At 36.6% G+C, this 23,217-nt stretch overlaps 1 protein-coding gene across 3 annotated transcripts in view; it reads left to right on the top strand.

Moving 5' to 3' along the window:
* The window catches only part of srgap1a (SLIT-ROBO Rho GTPase activating protein 1a), an 84,404-nt gene extending 61,187 nt beyond the window's left edge, over positions 1 to 23,217 (top strand). The window contains exons 12-22 of one of the 3 annotated variants that reach the window (XM_043264672.1): positions 930 to 963; positions 2,271 to 2,331; positions 2,973 to 3,050; positions 3,376 to 3,510; positions 6,685 to 6,790; positions 6,942 to 7,166; positions 9,536 to 9,615; positions 15,090 to 15,270; positions 17,098 to 17,235; positions 18,964 to 19,321; positions 20,552 to 23,217. In XM_043264672.1, coding sequence (XP_043120607.1) covers positions 930 to 963; positions 2,271 to 2,331; positions 2,973 to 3,050; positions 3,376 to 3,510; positions 6,685 to 6,790; positions 6,942 to 7,166; positions 9,536 to 9,615; positions 15,090 to 15,270; positions 17,098 to 17,235; positions 18,964 to 19,321; positions 20,552 to 20,938 — 1,783 coding nt within the window. In that variant the 3' untranslated portion in view covers positions 20,939 to 23,217. Of the gene's footprint in view, positions 1 to 929; positions 964 to 2,270; positions 2,332 to 2,972; positions 3,051 to 3,375; positions 3,511 to 6,684; positions 6,791 to 6,941; positions 7,167 to 9,535; positions 9,616 to 15,089; positions 15,271 to 17,097; positions 17,236 to 18,963; positions 19,386 to 20,551 lie in introns of all 3 variants that reach the window. The other 2 variants (XM_043264670.1, XM_043264673.1) reach the window with 2 other exon arrangements.

The following is a 23,217-nucleotide window of genomic DNA, read 5'->3' as shown; positions in this document are numbered from 1 at the left end:
TAGGTGTATATGACTTTTGGACGAATACAACCAGAGTTATATAAAAAAAATGTCTTGGCTTTTCCAAGCTATATGATGGCAGTGAATAGGGGTTGTGTTTTTGAAGCCCAAAAAGTGCATTCATCTTTCTTAAAGTATACTGTAAGTTTTAAATGTGTGTATTTTTCTTCAAACACATTGCTTCACTTTAGAAGGCCTTTATTAACCCCCAGAGCCATGTGGAGCAATTTTTCCATGATGGATGTATGCACTTTTTTTGGCCTTCAAAATCTTGACCCCCATTTCACTGCCATTATAAATCTCTGAAGAGCAAGGGCATTTAAAATTTAACTCAGAATGTATTAATCTTAAAGAAGAAAAAGTCAGTAAATCATTTGGTAATTTTCTTTTTTGGGTCAACTATTCTTTTAGATCTTTGTAGGACTTTAAATGACTGTTACTCACATCAAACTGTTGAATGACTTCAGAACTCTTTAAATAAATAGCATGAGTATATGTCGACCACTTTTATGGTACTGTTTGGCAATATTTGGAGGGGGGGGGTTATTCACTTTTGATGTATGGAGAATACAAAATTTTTATTTATTAATTTTTTGTGTTCCATGGAAAAATGAAAGTCAGTAAAGTTTAGAACAGCATAAGAAACAGTAACAGATTTTTGTATTTTTGATGAACTAACCTTTTTTAATATCTATAATTTATGTTTTGCTGCAAAATTTAGGAAACTGTACATGTCAGTGTTGTCAGCACACCCCCTCTTTTTCTCTCTGTGAGGCTGGAGCTAATGGTGTAATTGGAAGACTAATAATGATTTTGTAGGCTGTTTTTGGTGGGTTGTAGTGCTGGGACCAAATAACCTGGGGATCGCCTCTTTCTCTCTGTTTTCTGCTCTCTCTGGCTCTTCTCCTTCTGCTGTCCTTCTTTCATAGCCGTGGACGACGGAACTCACACACAAGGCACCAGGTACAGAAACAGTCGGCTTGTCCTAATTAGCTCATTGCTGCATGTCTGTCTAAGCTTCCAGTAGTTCAACTTCCCTGACCTTTGCTTAATCCTAAGGAGGTGTGAACCATGTACAGCTGTGTTCTAATGTCTGAGACTGCACGGATTCTGTTTTCTTTATTTACAACTGGGGAAACTTAAAACAAATATGAAATATTTATTTGAAAAAAACAGTAACTTTTTAGTCAAATTATGATTGTAATATTCTGATTTTATATTTAGCATTAAATTCTCAGTATGCAAAATAATATCATTTTCACTAGTGGTCTCAGACTTTTGGAGCCCAAAGTATATGTGTCCATATGCTTGATGAGAGTTCATCCTTTTTGGCTTCAGTGACCCTAATGCACAAAATGATGATTTATTTCATTAAATGGAGAGAATATCTGACAAATTTAATAACCTTTTACAATTAATAATGATTATAATAAAACATTTGACATTAGAATTTTATAGTGCTTTAAACTGGCCAAAAAGTAATTCATAGAATTCAGATATTTAATATTAAATGTAAAAATTTTTTTAATTTTTTTAATACAACAATTAATATGTGGAAGATAATTAAATAAGTGGTTAATAATAAAAAAAACATAACTAATTATTGGATTATTGTAACATTTTAAAAGTAATGTAAAGTTTCTGAACAAAATAAAATCTGGAGAGATAGTTTTCCAGCATTCCTTGTCTTTTCCATCTTTCGATTATGATTTATGAATTTGTATCACTATTAATAATTAAACACGATTGCGGCAGTACATTTTGTATTCACCATATTGCTGATCATAGCTGGGAAATGTAGCGCCTGTGAGGTCTGCCTCTGTTCCTGGCACTCTCACAGTGTTCAGACTTGGCACATTCCCTGGGTTGAAAGCAGATAACATTATTTTTAAAAGCTTGTAAGAGCGAGCACAGCCAAGCGCAGAACAAACAGCCCTAACCCCACACAACAAGCCGCTCGGACGCCACGATCGCATAGCACAATCGCTAAAGCATTTCACTTTTCCCACAGTGGCACTGGCTTCATTCATGTTCAAGAACCATGTTAGCACGCAGATCTAAGTTATCATTTTACTTCCTGCCTGAGACAGGATAAGGCACACAATCTTAGGTGTGTGCTTTAAAAAGGGTCTGTAAGGCTCAAGAAGGATTATCTTCTCATCTCCGACATGAATGATACATGGTGTGTGGGATATTTTCAGTTGATTTAGGGCTAGAACAATTGTTTGGCCCACATCCTGATTTATTGCCAACGTTTGTTTTGTTTTAAGGACTCTGGACAAGCAATACCGAGAGTTGTTGAGAGCTGTATTCGATTCATCAATCTGTATGGTAAGTTATATTGTAATGGCCTTGCAATTTAAACCATTCCTTAAAAACAGCTCTCTAATGTCACCCAAAAAGCCTACAGATGAAGTAAACAGTTGCTTTTGTCTTCAAACCTATCTAATCCTCCAATGATTAACCTGTCCTGAAGTTAGGAACTGGTTTAGAGTCTGGTTAGGTCATGCACATACTTGTTATCTATTTTTCTTTATCTATTTTAAGTTGTGCTTTTAAATGATGTGCTTTCCTGTCAATGTCAGAGGATGTTCAGTCCGAAAAGGTCTTTATCATATGCCTGTGTAAACCATTGTAGATCCTGTGTGGCTTTTGTGAGCTCTGAAAGTTGTCTGTGTGTGGCCGTCTTACTGGAACTATAGAGAAGTTTTTAATTAATCTTTTCTGACCCTCAGCCAAGCTTTCCATTAAAAGCTAATCCGGACTGACGGATGTTTTTGTAAAAGTTGATTGCACTCTCTCTCCTTCATTCATTATCTTTAATTAGAAAAAGGGAACTTTTCAAAAGCACAGGGCTTAGCTTTTGAGGTTGGGATTTGTCTGTGGTTACTATGGACCAGCTTTTATTTCCAGCAGATTTAAATGGACATCGGAAGACGTCTTATTTCACAGTTTCTCTCTCTATTTTTAAGGCCTTCAGCATCAAGGAATATTCAGAGTGTCTGGATCTCAAGTTGAAGTCAATGATATCAAGAACTCTTTTGAGAGAGGTAGGTGTGTGTGTGGAAACAGAGTTCAGGTTTCCGAAATAGCTCCAAAAGTGCTGTCACCGCTGAATAATAATGAATCTATTATGCCTTCATGAGTCATATAAGCCATAAACTTAAATTCATATGATTTAAGGACACTTGCTTTCTTTGGAATACATTTACATGTTTTTGAAATTTTTCTTTTTGTTTATGTAGATCTACATCAGCATCTCTTGAATGTCAAGTCAACCAGAATAGTTTATTAGAGGTTTTTAGTTCTTTGTGTGTGTAAATATTTCAAATATAAATATTTTGTTCAACATATTTGACATTTTATGTATTTTAGGTAATGATCCTCTGACAGATGAAGAGAATAACCACGATATCAACTCTGTCGCGGGAGTTTTGAAACTCTACTTTCGAGGTTTGGAGAACCCTCTGTTTCCAAAGGAAAGGTTTAGTGATCTCATCTCTTGTGTCAGTAAGTGCCTCATTTTTTCTGTGCTTTGTATTGACCTGCAGCTGTAAATCTGTCATTGATTCTCAGTGTGAATTAACAGTGCTTTGAACTGTTATCGTGCGCTCTCACATAAAGAGATCTCAGTCGTTTGCCCCCAACTGTGGGACAGTGACTTTCTTCAGTGTATGACAAGACGCCCAGTGCCTCAGGCTAACGCTAACAGCCTGACACACACTCCGTTACAGCACAGTGTGTGTTCTACCTCGTCATGACACATTAAGGCTTCAGCTGGCCCTTCAACTGGCATGAATGCAACTTTGTGTGAGATCGAAAGAGTTCAGAAAGCGTGCTTTATCATGATCATAAATGACGCTATATTGCACTGAATGAATAATAGCAGTATGACACCATGATGCTCAGTCTTTGGGTTATTAGGATGTTTGTGATCCGCCAACTCAGAAAAAGGGCCTCTGATCAACGAACAATGTATGGTTGATTTAACATTTTTAAGACCATATAGAAAATGAGTCCATAGTAAATATATAGTGAATGAGACCATATAGTAAACTGTACATTATATAAATAAAATATTAATAAACAAATTATATTAAATAAAATATACACATAAGTATAATATTATTATTAAATAATACTATTGCATTTTATAAAAAAAAATCCTGTCAAACGATTTATCACATCTAAAATAAGTTGGGTTTTTTTTGTATATGTTAAAGAAAATTCTATAAAAAAGATAATATATATACTATATCACATCCAAAAAAGTTTCCCTTTCTGAATCTGCAAAATGTTAATTATTATACATAATTAAGTAAGAGGGATCATACAAAATGTATGTTATTGTTTACTTAGAAGTGACCTGAATAATATGTTTTACATAATATATGTTTTCATGCAGTCCTGAAGAAAAAATAAAAAAATACTTTCCTTGATTCTTACTACTATGTTGTTACCTGAATGATCCACAGCTAGGAAAAACCTTGCATTAAGTTTGAAGGTTTTCACTTCCCGGCTCTAAGCATTTTTACACCTGGATACGTTTTACCTGATAATTTATAATAAATCATTTTGACATGCAGAAATTATACAAATATCGATTGTAGCTTTTCATGGCAGGCCTTTCTAAATATTTAGCCGCTAGTCAAGATAATCTAGCCGCAGAGTTTTGTAGATGAAGGGCCCGTGAGCTTTCATGTGTGGGTTTTGTTTGTCCGTGCGTGTGGAGGAATGTCAAAGCGTGTGTTCATACACACCCGACCAACGTGCGGCCCTGCGCCTGTGACATTCTGTAGAGTGTGACTAATGGGGATTCCCTGCTGTTTACATTTACACACGACTGACCCCTTCCCAGCATACCACACACTCCCTCCAAGACACGGCCTCTCCTGTTCTCTGTCCACGGCCGATCTATATTTAGACTCTCAGAGTTGTAGGAGATCAGTTTAAGTTGTGTTTCTGCAGACATGCGCCTTGTCTGTGGTAAAGCTTTACAGTGTCTTTAAATTGTTTCTCTTTCTCAGGATCTGTGTTGGAAACCCAGTTTCATGGTGAAGTAAGACGAGTAGCATATTCCCAAAAGCTCAGATCTTTTAATGGTGACATGGCTATTTTAAGCCGCTATCAGAGGATGAATCGTAGGATCTGTGTGCGCTGTGATAGCTACGGATGAGAGCAGGTCACATGAGTTTTTAATTCTGTTCTACAGAGGCTGGTTTTGCTTTTATAAGTACCGTGTGTGTGTGTGTGTCTCACAGCCAGCTCGTGGGATCCGTTGGGGGTCAGGATCTAGTTGTTAATCTGAAGCTATGTTTGGAACGAACTCGTAGCATACTGTGTAGTATGCACTCTATATGTTTACAAAAATAGTATGTACAACAGTGCGTAAACATTTTTTTGTTAGTTCTGTGCAAACAGTCACGTCTATTTGTTGGCATTAAAGCAATTTTTGCTAGATCAAATGGTAAAATAATAAAGAAATCAGAAAGATCACAACTGTTATTATTATGTATCAGTATTATATATTCAGTTATCATATTAGTGTTGCCATGTAATAGTAATGGTAGAATTCTATGCTTTTAAACACAGCCTGAGAGGACTTTACAAAGTTCTGTGACAGAATTCCAGAGAGGACAGGAACTGAGTTATAATGCCTTTAAGGAGAAAACCCAGTGAAATCTGCTGGAGAACCGCAGGAATACTACATTTCTGGGATCCCAGTCTTTTTAAGCTTTTTTGAAAAGAGGAGTTGAACGGTTTTTAAACTTTACCTCATTTAATGCTCATGTAATAATAAATGTAATAATAATTGATTATGTCCAGGGTGAGGGCCGACACGCCTGACAGTTGTTTTAAATGAACTCAAATTAATTGCCTTGTTTTTTTTATTATTTATATATATATATATATATATATATATATATATATATATATATATATATATATATATATATATATATATATATATATATATATATATATATATATATATATATATATATATATATATGTATATATATATATGTATATATATATATATATATATATATATATATATGTATATATATATGTATATGTATATGTATATATATATATATATATGTATATATATATATATATATATATATATATATATATATGTATATGTATGTATATATATATATATATATATATATATATATATATATATATATATATATATATATATATATATATATATATATATATATATGTGGGTAGTTGACATATATGATGTCTATATTTTATAACATTTCTAACATTTTAATAACAACACTGCAACAAGTTCACAAAGAAGTCAACTTGTTTGTCAGTACTTGGTGCATTTATACTGTGCTTCAAAGTTTGTTTGTTTTTTTTGTTTTTGTTTTATTGCGCTCAACCTTGCAGAGCTGCAGTGATGTGGTTATCTGTGAATTAACACTTTCAAATGGAGGCATGTCATAAGATACTCAAGGCTGCTAGCAGCACCCCTGAATAATCATTTCTGAATGTCACGGCAAGACAAATACATTTTCAGGACTCCCACACTTTCTCTAAATGAATGTGAATGTCGGCATTGATGTGTCGTGTTAAACCAAATAAGGCTAAATAAATCCATAGACTTGCAGAATCCTAGATATCTGCTGTATATAAATATATTAATCTTTTCTTCTTTTGTAGGAATAGACAATCTGTATGAGAGATCGCTGTATATACGAAAGCTCCTTCTGACTGTACCCAGATCAGTGCTCGTGGTCATGCGATATCTGTTCGCCTTCCTCAACCAGTGAGTCTGAAAGCTTTAAAAATGCATGAAGTGACATCTGAAATGCTGATGATATAATATGCTACCTGACTGAGAATTACATAATCCCTTCTCGTTCCATATCTTTAAGAAATTCTGAGACCAGGCTTGCTGGTTGTGTTTTTTCTTGCAGCTTGTCCCAGTACAGCGATGAAAATATGATGGACCCCTATAACCTGGCCATCTGCTTTGGCCCCACCCTCATGCCCACTCCAGAAACTCAGGACCAGGTCTCCTGCCAGGCCCATGTCAATGAGGTCATCAAAACCATCATCATCCACCACGAGACCATCTTTCCTGACGCGAAGGAGCTTGACGGCCCCATGTATGAGAAGTGTATGGCAGGCGGAGACTATTGGTGAGTGCGTGGATGAGATGATGTTGATTTGAATTATTTAGTTATAACTGTCTGGGCGGCTGCATGTGGGTGGGTGATGAGAATCGAGACAGAGTTTGAGCTTGTTAAAGTTTTAGACTGTATTGTATTTTTGAGGATTAGAAGTGGTATCCGGACATCCATGGCGTGACTTGAGCGAAATGATTAGTCAGCGCTTTAGTGAGTCACTTATTTTGTTAGTACAGTTTTAGGGTGTGACCTCTTTGTTTTGAAGAACAGGTCTAGTTGATCCACAAGAGGAGTATACATCCTCATAAAAGATTTGGAAGAAAAGTAGGAAGATAAAGGTTAAAAAAAGCAACATTTATCGGCACAGTCATGCAAAAATTATTCACTCACAGCATCATTTTATTTTAATATTTTCAGTTTTCAGTTTAATTTTAAGTTTTAGTAATTTTGTAATGTGCCTAGTCTTTTTTATTATTATTATTTCATTAATTTATTAATTTCTAATTTTATTTTAATTTGTTTTGGTAATTTTAGTGCTTCAGCCTGAAAATTTAAATGAGAAATTTTTCCATGGCTGTATATATATAGAGCTTTATTTCACTTTCCAAAAATGTTTTAGTTTCAAAACCACTTAATTATCAAAAAAGACTTTACTAAAAAGTCACTTTCTTATGCTTTCTGACTTTCTGTGGACCTTAAAACAATAATATATTTTTTAAAAATGTTAATATGGGCCACTGGTGCTTTCATTTCCACATTTACATTTTTGGGTGAACTATACCTTCAAAGAAACTCAAGTGTAAAAGTTGAGATTATCATTTTCTTCCAAACTATAAATTAGCTAGTTATAAAACTGGCTTTGTATTTCTATTTTTTTTCTCTGCGAGGATATACAAGGCTCATGGCCAAAAGTTTGTTTTTAAAACGCACAGAATATCACAGGTATGTGTGTCTGGATCTAAAGAGTGACGGGCCCAGCTGCGTCTGAGCCGTGTTTGGATTCGGTGTGGGTAATTATCCGAAAAGATGAGGTGCAGATAGTGAGTTCTTTAGTGGAGGTGGGACATTTTTTAGAGGCCGAAAGGGTTCAGAGATCTTCAACTGGGTGAGACAGACTGAAACCATCTTGATAATTGCCACCATTAAGGTAAGGAAAGATCGGGAGCCAAACCAACGCTCATTCCTCCCTGAAATTCACATAGATGAGAAGAGGAAAGAGACATTTTCCGCCAGCTCCACAGCTGTGTGTATGTGTTGGCTAGTGATTTTGTTGTCTCAAAGAGAGCGGCCCAACTCCCACAAGTCTTCACCCCCCCCCAAACCGAAGCAAAACACCTGCCACTGCAAGCATCTGTACTTGAGCATTTCAGATATTACATCCACCCTCCTTAAACATGCCGGAGCCGGGTCTCGTATTTTCCCCTTTGGTAGCGTGGCATGCAGGAGTGGCAGTGCTCTGCTTGAAATGGCTTTACTGTGTGTCAGGGGTAATCTGCAAGGATGTGAAGGGCATTAGTACCAGTCTCCGTAACCACGCTGTGCCACTGACAGAATCCCAATCACCCTGCCCCACTCCTCCTGAATACTAATGACAGCCTCTGTACTTTTTGCTTGATGCTGAGTTTTACTCTGTGTTTCCCTGCATATACATTTACTCAAGTCGGTAATACAGACAGTACCATTTAAAAGTCATTAAAAAGTTTTTTAAGCTCACAAAGGCAGCTCTTATTTGAAAAAAAAAATACAGTACAACGGTAATATTGTGAAATATTGTTGCAATTGAGACACACATACAGTATATGTTTTGAAAATATTTACATCTATTAATATAATTAATACAATTAGAATATATTTTCTGAAATATATGCATGCATGTGTATGCAAATACACACAGCACACATACATATATATTATGTAAAAAAATTTTTTTTATTTTTTAGCATCCATTACTCTTATCTTCAGTGTCACATGATCTTTCATAAATAATCCTGATAAACTGATTTGCTGCTCAACTAACATTTCTTAATATTGTTATTGTTGTAAATAATTACTGTTATTGTCGTGAGCTGCTTATTTGAGGTTAAAAAAAATCTTCAGTTACAGTAAAAATGTCTTCACCGCCAAATTTGATCAATTTTATCAGCCCTTGTAATAATTTCTTGAAAAAGAATTCTTACTGACCTCAAACTTTATCCAAAACGGCACTTTAGTTGTATCTTAGGATAATGATGATAAACATTTAACAAATCAAAGCTATCAGTCATTTCAGGACTAAATGTTATAAGCTCTTGTGACTGTTAAATATTTGGTTTATGGATGCTGTAAGTGTCACAATCTTTTTATAATGGATTGTAAACGTATATTCCTCTTTTCTTCTGCAGTGAGAGTCCATACAGTGAACATGGAGCTCTCGAGGAGGTTGATCAGGATGGAGGAGCAGAGACCCACACCAGTGAGGATGGTATGTTTATTTTATTTACCACACCTTGTACTGCTGTGTGCCAGTCAGCGTAGGTTATTCCTTCCTTACTTTGAAGTCATGGGAACAAGGTTAGGAAATTTTTTCCTGTCCAGTCATTCCTGCTATCAGCTCTGGTTGGATTTAGTCGATGTGCACCAAGCTTCAGGATTGATTTTACTTCACTTTACTTTACATTTTCTGACATGGCAAGCCTAGGGTTAATTCCTGCTCTCCCTGACCTGGATAATCACTTTTCACAGCTCTAAATAAAGTGATCGTTAAAAAGCGGAGAACTTCGTCCAACTCTTTGCTCCTTTTTGTTTTCTAATCCTTTGGGAAGGGGGGAGACATCCGTAAACAAAGGAAGAGGGTTTGAATCAAGTCTGTTAAATGCTTTCCAGTGCTTCAGGGCAACATAGACCGGTCTGTCATGGCTGTAGGGCAGTTTGCATTAAAAATGCATGTGAAGTTCTCACCCGTCTCCAATCTCCAAATTGAGTTCCTTTTTTTTGTAGCTGCATGTAGTTTTACGATGGAAAAACTTTTCTAGAAGTTCTCAAAACTCATTGTCACAAACAAACTAAAACCAGATGCTTGGCCCATTGATGACACATGAACCGATTCCCATGTGTAATCTGAGAAATAAACTGCAAGTGTCAGAGTAAAAACTCAAAATCAAGTGGTTTGTTTTTGTCTTCTGCGCAGCCTTTCAAAAGAACCGAAAGGAAAATGCTGCTGACCTGTATGTTACCCCACTGAAAATAGACACATTTCCTGTCTCTCTCCGTCTGTACCTGAACAATGCCTGTTTTCTTAAGCTTTACTTTATAACAAGTCTGCTTTTTCCACATCTACAATTTGTCAGACAGACAAAAGCCAAGTTTATTCTTTTGTTTAATAGCGAGCGCCTGTTCAGGGAGTCGTATAAATACTAAGACTGAATCAGAATTACCAAAAACGCAGCTTTATTAGAAGATGGTTGCTTTGAAGTTTACCTTTTGAGTTTGGATCATAAAAACAAATGGGAATAGAGTCTCCCCGTAGTTGCTCAAATGGGATTTAATTATTTGGCTAAGGCAAGAATATTATTGTTTACTCTCAAGGTTAGGGATTTAAACAAACCCTTAACCCTGTGTATTAAAACCCATAATGTGTCCCTCACTGTTTGTGCTACGAACATGAAGGATGCCTTAAATCGCGCTGTTTGTTGAGAAGCACTTGAAAGATTTGTGATAAAACTGACAGCAATAGAGCTATATTGCAGTTCCACAAGCAAACGTTTGGTGAAATTTAGCAAGGGAAAGACGCAACAGTGTTGCTCACTTTGAAACCGAGTACCTTTTCGCTGGTTTTAAACCATTTCTCATTGGTAAGCGTTCATATTTTCTTTAGAAAGTTTAAAACATTTTTGTATAACCACCGTGTCATTGTGTCCAAGCGTGACATCATGCCTCTATCATTCGTCCAGTCTCTCCTTCTCTAAACACTGCTGAAGAGACAGATCTCATATTGACGAAAGTCTAAACAGAACCCAGAACCTCTGCTGTTCAGTTCATTTAAGATGGGATTCATTGAAGGAAATTGCGCACGAGCGTGTCATTTGTTCATAAATCACTATTAAACATCCAGACGTGCGCATCTGCGTGCTGAAGATTAATTTTGACTGTTCCCATCTCACTGTCTGTTTAAATTCATGGATCTGTAACATTTAGCTGAGAAACCTGATACTTCACGTATGTGAGGGTTTCCATTAACTAACGCAGATGTCGGATATCACTGTCAGCCTGAATCATAACTGACCTGAAAATTGTAAAATTGCTCTCAGCTTCCATGGTTTTGTTCCAAATGGTTTCCTTATGAATGTACTGAGGAGGTTTTTCCCAGCAGAGGAATTATTATTCTTTCTTTAGACTGCAACAAACTCATTTATGGGCGTTTTGTCTTGTTTCATAATGAGGAATTTGGGCTATATTCTATTCCTAAATCTTCTCGGTTTCTAGACATTATCTGCAGTCATTAATAAACAATCCCGAGGAACCGACGGCTGTATTGTTAACTTAAATCATAATTATATCAGCTCAAACCTGCGACCGGTGCAGCATATGTCCTCAGTTGCTGCATCTGAAGGGGATGGTCTCGGGGCCCGTCTGGAAAACCACTTTGCCAAGTGATGGGACCCCTGCTATGCCTTTAGAGCCATTTATTCATTCAAGTGAACTGGAATAAGCAGACAGAATGCTCTCTTGGGAAGAAAAAGATAAATCTCAACATCTGTGGAAAACCAATGTACAATAAGAGTATTGTCTGTTTTGGAAATGTTTTGTGTGATAGATTTAGTTAAAAGTGTATATGAAATAAAAATGGCCCTATTTATTTTCTAATTTCTCAATAAATCTATGCATGTATACAAGTATAATGTAGAGATAAGCGTATTGTAGATGTATGACTGGTATCTTTTCCATGCATTAAATTGATCAAAAGTAACAGCACAGACATTTTATCATGTTACAAAACAATTCTGTTTCAAATGAATGCATTTTTAGATATTTTATACAGCATATGTCAGAAGTGCAGAAATGGGTGATGGCACTCATGCAGAAGAGCTAATTGATCACACAGTGTTATGATTGGATCCACAAAAGCATATGTCATATTAGAATATTTGAGTAACACTCAAGACATTACTACATTTGGCTCAAGACATTTGGCTGCTAAAACATTTTGCTTTGCCATTACAGAAATAAATTACATTTTAAAATAAGTTATAGAACACAAATGCAAAATTTTTCAAACATTTCATAATGTTCATGCTCTTAATGGATGTTTCTACAAGTATATACTGCACTGGTGAGGATAATAAACTTAAATGATGGACTTCAGAAAAACTTTTATAAAATATATAATTTTAATTATGCTGTCAACAGAATAATCGCAATATGAAGTTATTGTAAATATACACAGTGCACATATATATTATGTAAACAAAAACATTTGGATATGATTAATCATTTGACGGCAATAGATTTTCTAAGAAAATGACAAACTATAAAAATTAGTTATAGAAATTGAGCGTTTTTTTTCCTTGACTATTTGTGTTCTCTATAAAATAAGTCACGTTGTATATTTCAAATGGTTATTAAATTCAAATTCATGTTAAGTTTAATTAGAATGTTTCTGTTTTACAGCAAGGCTTTGTTGAAATGCCAGCCTTTGAGTAGAAAACCCTTTAAACTGTTAAAAACATGTGGTCCTTGTTACATTTCTTAAAGGGTCCCTGATGATGTTGCTCATTTTCTCTTCTAAATGGGAGCACCCCTGCAGTCTGAAAGCACGGCTCTATTAAAAACATTAAAAAACAGGAAATGCAGCTTACAAACAGCTTTCTACTCCGTCAGCCTTTATTCCTTCTATTCCTAGTCTGTGGGGTGCTTGTGGGGAGGTTTAGGCAGAAAACCTAGCATGGGTTACTAGCTCTCCTCTGGGGCACTAGAAATCCATATGGTACGATGTGCAATCAACTAAAGCAAGCGGGTGCAAGAACAACACTTGTTTAACGTCTGTGAACAAAATAGTACCATAACAGAAGCTACGGACTACTGGATTACACTATCCTTAAGTGTCTTTGTGTAATTCAGTGAGCAAGGTTTTTTGACAGCAAACAAATGAATCAGTTGGGTTAATATCTGGATCTGAACTTCTTTGCAACTGCTACTTTGTCTCCCGTCATGTTCTCAAACTCGGTCCTTGCAGCGCTGATACGTGAACAGGCTTTCGCAAGGACACTGAATGAATGACGGCGTCTGTCAGGCGGAGATGGAGGAGAGACGGGGACGTGTGGACAGTTGATGGCCATATTGATCTCCACCCCATCCTCTTTATTAACAAGGTGCCTGGTCTCAGAGCAGCCCTATTAATTCTGACAGTCAACTCACGCCCGTCACGTCTCATTGACTCGTTGTCATTTCCAGACTGGCGCGAATGAAAAAGCGTTTCCTCTTTGAGCTTGCGTTACCCGTTTTATATTGCTTTTATTGTCTCCCCTATTTTAGATGGATTGTGTATTCTCTTTTGTCTCATTTCTCCGTCTTATTTGCAACCGTGCCTCTTTCGAGAGGTTTTTTTGAACTTTGGCAAGTATTTCTACCGAAGTTTTGACGCTTACTGATTTTCAGTAATGCAAAATGCATTACAAAATGGAAAAAGAGACTGAATGTATATTCACATTATGCATTCAATTAAATAAAATACAGATTAATTCAGATACTTTTTAATGAGACTTGTGTTATCAGGAATTTATTTATATATATTATGTATAATTTATTTATATAAATTATGAAATGCTAATACTGGTTATATAAATTATGAAATGCTAATACTAATGCTGGTAATATCGCTTATTATTAATATTATTAAATATTATATCTGTATTATTTAAACATTTGCACATATTACTTAAATATTAACATATATAAACAGTATGTGATTTTGTTCATAATATAGCAACTTTTTAATTATTTTTTTATTTTGCAGAAATGTACCACAGTTTTATGAAATTGTAATATTATGATAAATATCACCATTATGGTAATTACATATTTGTTTTGTATTTCTGTAAGTATCAATGTGACAATTGTATAAAATGTATGTATTAATGTATGTATAATATGGTATTAATTCCATTATCACTGTTTATATCCATTTATAAAATGAATGGTGGTGCTCATTTGCTCAAAATATTTGTATGACTTCTATTAAAAATAATTGTATTAAATGGAAATTAATATTTATGTATTGTTTAATATATTTTAATTAAATATCATCTGAATGTTAAATCATTTACATAAAATAAGTTTTTTTTTTTTGTTTTTTCTCATAATTTAGCATGGTGTCTTGTGCCTTACTACTTTAGCATCTTAGTATTACCACAAATATATATCCCAGTTCTGTTTTGTAAGAGATATTGCACTCATTTGGCAGGAGTTGAGATGTTGGTAAGGTTCACATGCCCCGATTCTCCTGAGGATGAGGACAGCCCGTTCTCTCAGAAATGTAGCTACTTTGCATGCATTGAAGCCGTTTGGCTCTCTTACGTAAAGGGGTCACGACGGCAAAGGCATGTGCACCGGCTACTATATAGTATTAATGCATTGAAATGCTCTCATTCACATGTGAAAGAACGGTCGGATGCAGTTGAGACATGTGCACTGTATGGATTCATTTGACTCTGTACTGTAAATAGCACCAACCGGTGTTCAATTAACTCCATATTCTTTCCCTTTAGGTGTTTCATACGGCATATGTCAGAAGTGCAGAAATGGGTGATGGCACTCATGCAGAAGAGCTAATTGATCACACAGTGTTATGATTGGATGTTCTCCATTGGAAATCTGCTGCTGATAGTGCCTCTGACTTCTACTTCCGCTCTCCTTATCAGCTGAATTAACCATGCCGTTTTTTTTTTTTTTTTCCTGCAGAGGGAGAGCCCATTGAAGCCATTGCTAAATTTGACTATGTGGGCCGTTCTGCACGGGAACTTTCCTTTAAGAAGGGTGCTTCTCTACTGCTGTATCAGAGAGCGTCGGATGACTGGTGGGAGGGCAGACACAATGGCATAGACGGCCTGGTGCCCCACCAGTACATCGTGGTGCAGGATATGTGAGTATCTAAAACAATGCAGATAATAATAGTGTTTCCACAGAGTTTGATGTTATTAACCTTTATTTAACCAGGCAAAAAAATACATTGCGAACACTGGGCTCAATAGATTTACCTGTTTTTGAGTATTTTGACTGTCTATTCAGTTCTTTTCAGTATTCAGTATAATTATAAATTATAATCATTCAAATGTTACATTTTAATATTATAGTATTTATTAATCATTTTAAATTTGCAGAGAAATGCTTTTTACTCTGTGTAAACGAAATACATAATATTAAACAAATGTTTACTGTATGTACATATAATAAAATGCATAATATTTAACATTAAAAAAATTAAATAAAATTAAAGATATAAAATTTAAGATAAGATATAATGTCTGTAAAATGGAAAATATAAGAGGTATACGAGGATAGCAAGAACATTTATTAATGTAGTTTATATTAGGGTTGTGAATCTAATAAAAAGTAATTGCACAGATTTTTATGATTAATTGTAATAAATCAGACACACATGCACTGACTGTTTGCATATATAATTGTCAAATTAATGTGAAATCGTGATCAAATATTTTAATGTATGATATTTATATGAATAATATTAATTAATGTTTTAATACATTTTTCTTTGGTCCAAATGTATAGACAAAATTGTAATTTCTTTTAATTTTGTTCTTCTTTTTAACCCTAGTATGTATAGTGTAATATTATTTCTTTTGTTCACTGTTTTGTTTTTTTCACTGAGCTTCTCATATCACATTCTGGGATTGCGGAAGTGTACCTGTGAAGCTTTAAAATGTTGTCTAGGTGGGCACCTAATTAGATTTGGAACAAAACAAGGCACATCTGAGTTTAGTTGCAGCACTCTGCTGTGGACCATCTCCCCTGGTAAATCCCTTTATCGTCATGACAACTTGTTCCGCCTGGGCAACCATTGGCGCCTAGTTGAACAGATTATGGCTCATAAAGGGGGCAAATCTAATGGATCGGGCACAGTGCTGAGTGACGCCAACAACAGAGCCCATACCAGCCCACTGTGTGTGTGTGTGTATCAATAATTCACATCGTGCCCCTCTGTTGATGTGTGTTCTTGGCTCGTGGTGCTGAGAGAATTTACAGCTTGGCGTAGAGAGAGATTTTAAGAGGCCCTAGACCAGCAACGTCAGCCCCTCAGACCAATAAAAGAGCCAGAGAGCGAAAGGATGGACAGCTCATACACACAGGATATCCTCTGTGGCACGCATGCAATGGAGAGAATCCACCTCACAGCTGATAGAAATGTTTGTTTGGTGCTAGAAAACACGCACATGTGACCTAATGTTTTGTCCGATCAGCAGCTGTGGTTTTACACTGGATTTGCGGAGCTTTGTGTGCTCTACAAGTCTCTTTCACAGGCCTCGTGTCAGGGCTTTAACCCTCCGCTCTACACGAGCGTCACGTACTGCTTGACCTTCACGCGAAAGCATTAAAGAAGGGCAATGTTACAAGGCTGCAAGTTAGTCAGGAAGTATACATTGTAGTGAAAGCCAATTTCGATGTTATCGCGTTCGAGCCTTTAACGGGAAAACATACTGATTGCTTTATAATGACACCTTTAGCTTCTTTTTAATTTTAAAATCACAGTTTGTATCAGAAAAAAAACAACAAATCTTTTAGCCCTACATGCAGTGAAAAAGAAGAGCTCAGCTATACTAATTTTTGGCCATTTTGAAATGTTTTTGTGACACTTGAAGCTCTTGTTATCAGTTATCAGATGAAACTAAGCCTAATACGTGTATATAAATTATTATAACTGCTTGTTTGCTTTTTTTTTTTTTTTTTACAGGGATGACACATTCTCTGACACTCTGAGCCAGAAAGCAGACAGCGAGGCCAGCAGTGGGCATGGAGGAGAGGAGAAATGCTCCAGCAGAGACATCGGATCTCCGACAGACAGCAGATTACCTGATTCCTACATCAGCAGGTGAGTGAACGAAAATATCCCAGAATTCCCCTCGCTCCAAGCACTCCCAAGACATTGAGGGAATACAGTTGAAGTGACAAACAATTAAATGACAAACAAACACCCTACAAGTAACAAAAAACACTAAAGAAATACCCAGAAGTCCCAGTTTTGAGTCTTTATTTTCAATGTGTTGTTGATTTGCCTCATATTCATATTCCTTCGTCCTCTCTATCCCTCTGCGTTCCCTGCCTCTTAAATCTTTCAGTGCATTTGTCTTTATTTAGATGTTCTCCTCCTTCCATAAGTGCGTTTATCAAACATACTTCCTCGAGGTTGAGGACAGCCTCCCCTGCAACTGTAAACCCAATGACGTTATGGCAATCAAATCATAAAGTGGTGATCTCCGAAGACAAATATTCTCTTTGATATGTCAGCGCCGTTCCTAACAGAGCAGGCGAGCGCTCAAACTTGTTTACATTGAGTTTGCCAGAATATCTGGATAAGCAGCGAGTGTTAGTGTACTGCTGTGCGATAACAGACCTATGCAGACCGGGTTTTAAATGCTGCTCAGAATGAATTTGAATCATTTGTAGTCGATCTAAAGCGGCTTTATACCGTATGGTTTTCTGTCAAAATTACCAGTTAATCGTGTTTGAATCTCATTTCATGTGTCTTGCATTATGCAGCAGTGCGCTATTGAGTCGCTTCATGTTTTAATGTAGTGAAGGTCGCCCTCTGCTGGACTAATACTTCTACTAATACTTTAGATAAAATAACACTCGCGTTCATTTCATTTGTTTTCAGCGGCACAGTTACGTAATTGATGAACTCACAATTTAGCATGTCATTGCTGATTGCCATCCATCACAGGCTGTCAACATGATTACACAAGCATTACAAGAGCTCATTAAGTACAAATTAAGAGGCATCTCATGGTTAAACAGTTAGGATAGATACTCCATCTGACTAAATGGTCATTTGTAGGTGTTTCTTTAACTGTGTGCACTTTTGGCCTTAAAACATTTAAACTTACTGGTGGATACTTGCATGCTTGTCTTTATTTTTCTTTCTGTCGATTTGTCTATCTGTTTTGTATGTCTATGAAGAGTTTATTTGCAAAGACAGATACTACCTTTTTGTTACATTTTACTTAACATTGCTTTCAACCATCTTCCATTTATTTAGCGTTTTGGAATGGCCCTTTTTTTGCTAAGCTATTATGTGATCTATGTGAAAGCACAATTAAATCATATTTTTTCCACGCATTTTCCCTATATATTCACATAATTTCTCAAAAGCATAGCCTGATTGGAAATGACATTACATTTGCAGCGTACATTGTCATATTTCGATTTTATTTAACACTATTGTGTTCTTGATAAACACGAACTTTGGGGCAAAACTGTTCATATTGATATTTTGTTGTTTAAAAACTCCCATATTTTAATTCTGACATGAGACATATCTTAAGAGGAAGCTCTTTGAGTATGAACAGTCATAATACACTGTAACCTCTGCAAAGCTGTTTCCTGTCAGGTCTAGCCACAGATACTAGAGATGAAGCTGATGCTGAAGGCTAGCACACTTGATGTTGCTAAATGCAGCATGTGATGGCCAGCAAAGTTTTAGGACCGCTTAATGTGAAGCAAACTGTATTCGTAATGGTCTCCGAACCTCTCACAAAAGCTAGATATGGAAATAGATTGGTTGCACACTTTAACGTGTCGTGTTTCCTGCTTTATTTAGCAGGCACAGGAAGAGAAGCGACCCCCCAACCCGCAGGCCTCCAGCTCGCCCCACCGACACCCACTGCTTGGTCCACCCCTCCCAGAGCCACCACGGCAGTCACGGCAACCCAGATTTGGGATCCCCAGTGATGGGCCACTACAGTCCGCGGGACCTGCTGAGAGGAAGAGGACACATGCCCATGGATAGCCCCGAGAGACGCAGACGGACCGGCCACGGCAGCCTGACCAACATCAGCCGGCACGAGTCCATGAAAAAGATGGAGAGCCCTCCCATCCGTAGGTCCACGTCTTCAGGCCAGTACACAAGCTTCTCCGAGCCTCACGGCAAGAACCTGGATCCAGAGAGCATCGCACAGGTCAGCGGGAGGCGAGCGACGACGCCCCTCACACCATGCGCAGCAGGCCCAGCCCTGTAACATAGTCAGTTACTGCCTCCTGTTACTAATGACTAATGCGTATCTGCAGCACACACTCACACACCGGGGCTCATTCATGAAACACGAGCAAAGAAAACGTGAAAATCACTCACACACAAACTTATTCTGACCCTTTAGGACTCAAAGCTGCTCAGTTGGCCGAGACTGACCATTTAGGCTTGTTTTCAGACTTGAGGTACAGAAAGATTTTTAGCGCAGTTCATTTTTCAGAAACTGAATGATCTTCTGGGTTCTCATTCTTTTTCACAATTGAAAAATTGTTCAGTTACAAATATTTTTATTGCAAAAGACTAAGTAAAATAGAAATAATTCTACCCAGTAAAATAATTGAAAAAAATTTGATTATAGAAATATCATTGTCATCATACTGATATTATTATTATTATTATTATTATTATTAATAACTCTTAAGTTAATATTATGTTATGTATTTACTTTGAACCTTGACATTTTGGTTCTTTCCTAAAAATATGGCATTTTTTATTTCTTTTTAAAATAATTTTTGGTAATTATTTCTTATGATTTTTTTTTCAAGTATGAGGCCTCCTAGTAAGTTTACATGCACTTTTCATGCATTTATGATTACTGAATTTATTAAATAAAATAAAAATACTTTTGATCAGAAAAAGAGTGATTTTTACCCAATTAAATATTTTAGAAATTTCAAAAATGAGATTTTGAAGAAAAAAATAATAAAATTCTAAACCTGGTTAATAAATAAAAACAATTGTTGAAGTTATTTAAAATAGTTAAAATAAGTCATTTGTCTTATTTTCCTAATTATGTTTAACTCTTGAAAATATGCTGAGGCACCTTATGTGAGAATCACTTACAAACACCTGCTTTGTGCTTCATGAATAAGTCCTATTTTTATATTTTAAAATAGTTCTAAAGCGAAGTTGATTTTATTCAGTTATAGTCTAGCCCCCCCAAAACCTACTTTAATAGCTCCCCACTGATTTCACAACGTTTTTAGTGTCTCTTTAACGCTTTTCTCGTGCATTATTTCACTTCCATGTCAGTTTTGTTTAATCTGAGCATTTCATGAGCACACGTTTGATCTCAGTAAACGTGATTAATCATGTAGTCTTGTATTGCCGTCTGTCTGATGTGTATTGTTATAATTCTGGCCTGGTCTCTTTCTTATAGGACATAGAGGAAACGATGAACACCGCTCTAAATGAGCTGAAGGAGCTCGAGCGGCAGAGTTCAGCGAAACACGCCCCTGACGTGGTTCTGGACACCCTGGAGCAGATGAAGAACGCTCCCACACCGGCCAGCTCTACCGAGTCCCTGAGCCAACTCCACGGCCTCCTGCTGCGACCCACCGTCACCGAGCCGCCCATGCGCCGCAGCACCAGCTCCTCCAGCGATACCATGAGCACCTTCAAGCCCGCCGTGGCCCCGCGCATGGGGGTGCAGCTCAAGCCCCCCGCCCTGCGGCCCAAACCCATGGTGGCGATACCCAAGACGGGGGCGGCTCAGCATCCCGCGGCCCCTCCGCAGGATCCACTGGACAAATCCTGCACCATGTGATTCATCGTGGGGCCAGACGTTCAGGGACAAAGAGGACCACTGCAGTCAGAGCCAGATTAATAGTGGATTTTATTGCCATTTAACATGGTGACGTGTGGTTCTTCACTTCACAAAGTGGACTAAAGCAAATATAGCTAACTAAATACGTTACTGTGGTTAATGAGGCAATGGTAGTTAGCGTTTCTACAATTCCAACACTATTATAGGGATTATTAATAAACTAGAGTAACGTCGGTCACTACGCATGGTTCCGTGGAAGAGTAGAGTTAGTTAAACAGGTGTTTACTATTTCAGAGAGTTACATTTAGTCGAACATTTTTAGGTATTCTAGACACCTGCGACTAACAAGAAAGCAGTTCATTTGTTTGCAAATACCGTTTGCATGCTCGTCTCACACCTTATTTTTTTCCCCGCAATACTCTGTGTGAATAGACTAAGGAGTCGTGACGATATTAAAGAAAGCAACAAATCACTACAGCTTCCTACGGTATGTCGTTAGGGTGACTTTTTGCTATATCAGTAGTTTACATCCACTAGAAAAACTGCTAAATGTGAATAATACGGAAACTAAGAAGGGTCTTTGGTTTCTCTGTTTACAACATTAGGATTGTGGGAAATGCGTCTCTTTACATCTCCGAGTGTTTTGTAGTCAGGACTCTTCGTGGAATGTTGACGTTGGAAGCGCGCTGCCATATAAGGGCACGTGATGTCACATCTTTTGCCCGACCTGATTGGCTGTCGATGTTACAAGCGATTCTAAGTTGTATCAGCAAGGCTTTACTTTGAATATTATATTTTTGATAGTAATATTTGAATATACGACCAGGGAGTTTGCATAAACCACATCCGCTTACGTCGTCGAAGAAACATTTTCCTTGTTTGTTTTCTTATTTAGAAATATATATTGTGTATATTTATGTACATCCACTAAACCTTTTTTTTTTTTTTTTTTTTTTTTTTTTTTTTTTTTATTCGTCTTTATGTTCATTACTTTCTCCCAGGAACCAACTGCTCTCTATAAACAATATTTTTGTAGTATCTATCTGCTTAATTAGATGTAATCTGTGAATAGTCAAATCTAGCTGCCAAAAAAAATTAAGTTCTTCAAGTGCTGCTTAGAGATCGATGCGGATAGGCAACAAGAATCTTTTCCTTGTCAGCTTAGCTTTCTAAAACGCGCGGCTTGGTTCTATCCTATAAGCATGAACGATAATCCTTTTTAGTTGTCATATGCAAGTACTTTTCTAGAAACTTTTGAGGCAATATTTCTTGTTGGTTCACCAAACAAGGGAATGATGCCAATAGCCATGGACTCAGAGACTGTTACTGCAGTGCTTTCGTGGGATAGTGCTGTTTTTATGCGCGCTTTAGGCCCATTAACCCTTCGTAGTAATGTCACACACAGCACCGCACCCAAGTTAAGTAAGTCACGCGAGGTACCCAAAGATAAAGAGTTATGTACAGCATTGGTGTATTTGCACTCCAAAATGAAAGATCTGGGATTTCGTATACAGTATATCAATCCGACGTTATCTGTGCATTGACATCCACATTATTATGGCAGTTTGCCTATAGCTTAGCCTTTGTGTGTGCGCGTGTATTTGTACTGTATTCACTGATAATTATACAACAGTTTATTCATATTTAGGTAGGATGTGCTATGAAGTGTTTGGGTGATGTTGCGAAATTGTCTATCATTGAACAAAGGTGACAAACTACGTAACTTCGAGAAAATTAAAAGCAATGCCTGTTTTTAAACATGTAATTATAAGGAACATACTAAAGCCTTTTGATTACCAATTTATATTGAACGATACTACGAACTTTTTTTTTTTTTTTTTCTTTGACTTTTTTTTTTGAGTGTACATTATAAGTAAGCCTTGAGAAATGTTCTCCTTTCAAAACTACACACAGTAGCAGAATCTCTGTACTTAATTGCTGTTATATCAGTGTGTCCATGTACATCTCTGTACTATGTACTTGTGAAAGTGCCTTTAAAAACTGTTTTAGAGGAACTTCATTCAAACGTCCTCTGTGCCGTGGCATTCTTATTTCAGATCCAGTATAATAAGTCGCTAGGGATTATGGTAAATAAATTATTACTAACGTTGTTCTGTTTAAGTTGTAAGAATGATCAAATAATAAAGATACTGCTTATCCATTGTGACATTGCACTTTTATGTGAGACTGTATATTTGGCATGTAACATCCTAACAAGTTGTAGAGCTCTTGGGGGACTGCTCCGTCTTTCTAATAAAGAATATAGTTTGGTCAGTTCA

This window comes from Puntigrus tetrazona, chromosome 18 (genome assembly GCF_018831695.1).
Source record: "Puntigrus tetrazona isolate hp1 chromosome 18, ASM1883169v1, whole genome shotgun sequence".
Classification (NCBI taxonomy): domain Eukaryota; kingdom Metazoa; phylum Chordata; class Actinopteri; order Cypriniformes; family Cyprinidae; genus Puntigrus; species Puntigrus tetrazona.
Note: the sequence above shows the minus strand (reverse complement) of the source record. Positions and strands in the feature narration are given on the sequence as shown.